Source organism: Cucurbita pepo, chromosome LG19, assembly GCF_002806865.2.
Source record: "Cucurbita pepo subsp. pepo cultivar mu-cu-16 chromosome LG19, ASM280686v2, whole genome shotgun sequence".
Taxonomy (NCBI): Eukaryota; Viridiplantae; Streptophyta; class Magnoliopsida; order Cucurbitales; family Cucurbitaceae; genus Cucurbita; species Cucurbita pepo.
The window spans coordinates 1,331,499-1,336,753 of record NC_036656.1 but is presented as its reverse complement, the minus strand read 5'-3'; the positions used below and the strand labels follow the sequence as shown (position 1 = coordinate 1,336,753).

Sequence of the window (5,255 nt, the reverse complement as noted above, 5' to 3'; positions counted from 1 at the left end):
ATTTTGTGTTCAATAAATTTCAGATTTTTTTATTTTGTACCCAATAAATTATAAATTTTAAAAAGCATCGACAAAAAATTAAAAGTTCGTGATCGTACTAGATACAAGCAAACGTTTAGAAACTTATTGAATAACGCGTTAGAGAGCTATGAATCCTACAAACATTGGCTAAGCACATATTAGAACTTGCAAGAGCATAGTTACAAGAAGTAAGCAGAGATTATGTCAGCGAGGTCTGATGGCTGGCTCAACGCCACTGATGAGATCGCTCCCCGAAATGCTTCCCGATGCAAACTGGTCTCGGGCAATGTACGATGCCGATGCTGATGTCGACGTCGGTGAGGATGGAAGTCCGGTGCTCGAGCTTGGAGACAAGTTGGAACACAAGGTGCCACTATCATCATGCATCATGTTCAGTATGTTCTCCAGCTCCCTCACTACAACACGCATAGACGGCCGGTCTTCTGGCTTGTCATGGCAACAACTGAGTGCCAAAGCAGCAAACCTCTCTAGACACTCGGCCGAGACCGAACCCAACCTGGTGTCGACAATTGAAAGCATTGTTCCTAGTTGATGTGCCAGTTTTACCTAGACGAGAAAAAAGTTCGATTATAAGTTTAGATCCTCAACTTTCAGAGTCAGAGTGTCTAATATGTTCGTGAACTTTTAAAAATGTTTAATAAGATGTAGAAGATGAACGGTGAAAGGAAATATACCTCACGAACGATGTTTTTGCCGTGAGAGATAGGATGCATTCCGGTNCTTATTGAATAACGCGTTAGAGAGCTATGAATCCTACAAACATTGGCTAAGCACATATTAGAACTTGCAAGAGCATAGTTACAAGAAGTAAGCAGAGATTATGTCAGCGAGGTCTGATGGCTGGCTCAACGCCACTGATGAGATCGCTCCCCGAAATGCTTCCCGATGCAAACTGGTCTCGGGCAATGTACGATGCCGATGCTGATGTCGACGTCGGTGAGGATGGAAGTCCGGTGCTCGAGCTTGGAGACAAGTTGGAACACAAGGTGCCACTATCATCATGCATCATGTTCAGTATGTTCTCCAGCTCCCTCACTACAACACGCATAGACGGCCGGTCTTCTGGCTTGTCATGGCAACAACTGAGTGCCAAAGCAGCAAACCTCTCTAGACACTCGGCCGAGACCGAACCCAACCTGGTGTCGACAATTGAAAGCATTGTTCCTAGTTGATGTGCCAGTTTTACCTAGACGAGAAAAAAGTTCGATTATAAGTTTAGATCCTCAACTTTCAGAGTCAGAGTGTCTAATATGTTCGTGAACTTTTAAAAATGTTTAATAAGATGTAGAAGATGAACGGTGAAAGGAAATATACCTCACGAACGATGTTTTTGCCGTGAGAGATAGGATGCATTCCGGTTAAGAGCTCCAAGAGCACAACGCCGAGGCTATAGACATCGCTTTTGTCGGTCAATTTATGGGTTAAAAAGTACTCCGGATCGAGGTAACCCTGCATGATATATAGAACAGTTAGAAAAGCTAAGAAACAAATTATTACTGTCCATCTCACATGGCCTACCAGCGAGAGGACTGTTTCTGTAACAGTCTAAGTCCACTGCTAACAGATATTATTCAAGCCTGTTAAGCCTCATAATTTTAAAACGCGTCTACTAGGGAGAGGTTTCCAGACCCTAAGGAATGCTTCGTTCCCCTCCCCAACCGATGTGGGATATCACAATCCACCCCCCTTGGAGATCCAACGTCCTTGTTGGCACACCATCTCGAACCTGTCTCTAATACCAACTCTAACGACTCTAGATAAAGTACACAATTCAAGGCGGTCGTTCCTTTTCGAAAGGTAAGCTAGACTAGAAATCATCACCAGGCAATCCCATATATTTCGCATGCTTTATATAGACCATGTTCGTCGAGATATACTTACCGGGGTACCCTTCACAACAGTAGATACATGTCCAGAAGCGTCCCCTTCATAGTCGAGATCGGGAGCAAGACGTGACAGTCCGAAATCAGCCACTTTGGCAGTGAGCTTGGCGTCGAGGAGGATGTTTCTCGATTTTATGTCTCGGTGATATATAGGAGGATTTGCTTCAGTATGGAGATACAGTATACCTTTAGCTGAACCCAGTGCAATTTGTAACCTCCTACGAAAGTTCAGGTTTACTGCAGTTTTGGCTGCCATAGAACAGTAGAAGTTAATGATATAACTAAAATATCAGATGCAAAGCTGCAAACTACAAACAAGAACCAAACAATGTTATGGCTTCCCCTAAAACATAAGGGTAAAGACATTCTTCCATGGTAAAAAACGGCTTTTGTTAACAAATAAAACGCTAGCAGATATTGTCTTTTTTGGACTTTCCTTAAGGTTTTAAAACGCATCTACTAGGGAGAGGTTTCTACACCCTTATAAGAAATGCATCGTTCCCCTCTCCAACCGATGTGGGATCTCACAATCCACTCCATTGGGGGCCAGCATCCTCACTGGCATCCGCTCAGTGACTAGCTCTGATACCACTTGTAACAGTTCAAGCCCACCGCTAGCAGATATTGTCCTCTATGGGCTTTCTCTTTTGGGCTTCCCCTCAAGGTTTTAAAATGCGTTTGCTAGGGAGAGGTTTTCACACCCTTATACATCGTTCCCCTCTTCAACCGAAGTGGGATCTCACAATCCACCTCCCTTGGGGGCCCAGCGTCCTCGCTGGCACACCGCTCGGTGACAGGCTCTAATACCATTTGTAACAGCCCAAACCCACCGCTAACAGATATTGTCCTCTTTGGGCTTTCTCTTTCAGGCTTCTCCTCAAGGTTTTAAAACACATCTACTAGGGAGAGGTTTCCAGCCCACTATTACGAAATATTGTCCTCTTTGGGCTTTCCCTTTCGGGCTTCTCTCAAAGTTTTAAAACGTGTTTACTAGGGAGGGGTTTCCACACCCTTAGGAACTTTCAGACTTCCCCTCAAGGTTTTAAAACACGTCTGCTAGGGAGAGATTTCCAGCTCACGCTAGCAGATATTGTCATCTTTGGGCTTTCTCTTTTCAACTACCCCTCAAGACTTTAAAACGCATATGCTAGAGAGAGGTTTCCACACCCTTATAAGGAATGTATCGTTCCCCTCTCCAACGATCAAGGATCTCACAATCCGCCCCCCTTGGGGGCTAGCGTCCTCATCATTCCCCTCTCCAACGGACGTGGGATCTCACATAAAGTCTAAAAAGACTTCAACCCCATATCATCTAGAAGCCAAAGAAATAAACCTATACACAGAGACCTTCATATGAAATGAACATTATAATGAACTCAATGTCTAGTACCTACAACTTATATATGGATTCATGGGGCACATAGGTGACCACCATAATTTTCAGTCCCAAGAGAATTTGTAATGAAGCATATAATGGAAGCCATGAACATGTAGAATAGATCAAGGTTCAGAACAAATAAGATATTAGCTGAGCCCAATACCAGAAAATTCACAACCAGAAATCCAGTCCCGCAAAGTCCCGTTCGACATAAACTCGTAAACCAGCATCTGCAGAACGACAGAACGAAATAAATCAATGAAAAGCATAACAACTGGCTTACTACTTTGTCTTCAATTCATAGAACTCTTCAAAAAAACCTTGTCTGACTTTAAAAGTTGATATCAACATAAGTCCCACTGTACTAAATTACTGTAAGTATTCGAGTTACCGATCGGCCAAGAGATCATCATAGGACCTAAATGAAATAAAACAAAGAAACCAAGCAACCAAGAAACATACTTGTTCCCCTTCTTCATCACAATATCCGATTAGCGAAACTAGATTTCGGTGATGAACTCGTGATAAGAGGTGTATCTCCGTCAAGAATTCTTTTTGGCCTTGCAACGATCCTTCTTCTGCACGTTTGATAGCGACAACTGAATTATCAGACAATATGCCTTTATAGACCTTGCCATATCCTCCATGGCCTACTTGAGATGAACAGTTGAAATATCCAGTAGCTGATTGCATTTCTTTGAATGAAAATGCTTTTACACCATCAATCTTCATACCGATCACCGAAGCTGTAACGAAAGCAAATTTTCGAGCACTTTATGTCATAATCATCAGAGATTAATTCGATCGTCAGTTCTATCATACTTACAGAAGTTTTTCCTTGACAAATTGTTATGGCTACTCGAACGCCTAGTGAACAGAAGTATGACCACTGCTANCGTACTTACAGAAGTTTCTCCTTGACAAATTGTTACGGCTACTCGAACGCCTAGTGAACAGAAGTATGACCACTGCTACAATCAAAACAACACAGGTGACAGATCCAACTATAATGGCAGCCAAGATGCCTGTACCAATCCCCACCTTCTCTCTAGGGAGAGTGACTGCACTGATAAACTTGAAAGGTTAAAACAGAACAAGGCCAGTTGAGCACCGTTATTTAAAAGGAATATTGCAAAACAAAATGCATACTGGTCTGAGAACGGTTGGGGAATGTGAAGTTGAGAAGCTCGTACGGGCCAAAGAGGTCATTACGAGTAAAATTCCATGACATAAATTTTTCTGTAATTTGAAGCACCTCATTGTCATTCAACAAGTGAGAACCACTATCAAATAATGGGAAAATCTTAAGATACATCCTCATACGAGATCNCATTAAAAGGAACATTGCAAAACAAAATGCATACCGATCTGAGAATGGCCGGGGAACGTGAAGTTGAGAAGCTCGTACGGGCCAAAGAGGTCATTACGANCGTTATTTAAAAGGAATATTGCAAAACAAAATGCATACTGGTCTGAGAACGGTTGGGGAATGTGAAGTTGAGAAGCTCGTACGGGCCAAAGAGGTCATTACGAGTAAAATTCCATGACATAAATTTTTCTGTAATTTGAAGCACCTCATTGTCATTCAACAAGTGAGAACCACTATCAAATAATGGNTCGAAGCGTCTCATTGTCATTCAACAAGTGAGAACCACTATCAAATAATGGGAAAATCTTAAGATACATCCTCATACGAGATCCTTCCCAATCGTATGAATCGATCGACAATTGATACTTATCCAAAGTGAGTTCCTTTGTCACATATTCTTGAAATGAATATTTGTATGGAGGAAAGTAGGAAAAACTTGGACTCTTTAGCCTATATCCTATCCCAAGGGGTGCTGCACAAAAGCATGGATCTGGGGCGTCTGGCACGTATTCGAAAAAAACATCTGTTGGACAACCTCTGACTGGACATGATTCGTTGAAGGTGCTCGAGCTTCTAAACAACC

The 5,255-nt window shown here is 42.4% G+C and overlaps 2 protein-coding genes across 2 annotated transcripts in view; both read right to left on the bottom strand.

Moving 5' to 3' along the window:
- Positions 1-51: 51 nt before the first annotated feature.
- On the bottom strand, positions 52-755 carry LOC111782208 (probable LRR receptor-like serine/threonine-protein kinase At1g06840). The gene is made up of 2 exons (XM_023663031.1): positions 717-755; positions 52-588 (listed from the first exon to the last, which is right to left on the bottom strand). Exons 1-2 carry the CDS (start codon positions 753-755, stop codon positions 226-228), a joined length of 402 nt encoding a protein of 133 aa, XP_023518799.1. The 3' UTR covers positions 52-225.
- A 13-nt stretch (positions 756-768) lies between these two features.
- The window catches only part of LOC111781604 (probable LRR receptor-like serine/threonine-protein kinase At1g06840), an 11,746-nt gene continuing 7,259 nt past the window's right edge, over positions 769-5,255 (bottom strand). Inside the window, exons 10-18 of the mRNA XM_023662291.1 lie at positions 4,922-5,248; positions 4,837-4,869; positions 4,668-4,732; positions 4,209-4,364; positions 3,766-4,049; positions 3,467-3,533; positions 1,924-2,174; positions 1,357-1,491; positions 769-1,228 (exon numbers count right to left, since the gene is read on the bottom strand). Coding sequence (XP_023518059.1) covers positions 866-1,228; positions 1,357-1,491; positions 1,924-2,174; positions 3,467-3,533; positions 3,766-4,049; positions 4,209-4,364; positions 4,668-4,732; positions 4,837-4,869; positions 4,922-5,248 — 1,681 coding nt within the window. The 3' untranslated portion in view covers positions 769-865. The remainder of the gene's footprint in view (positions 1,229-1,356; positions 1,492-1,923; positions 2,175-3,466; positions 3,534-3,765; positions 4,050-4,208; positions 4,365-4,667; positions 4,733-4,836; positions 4,870-4,921; positions 5,249-5,255) is intronic.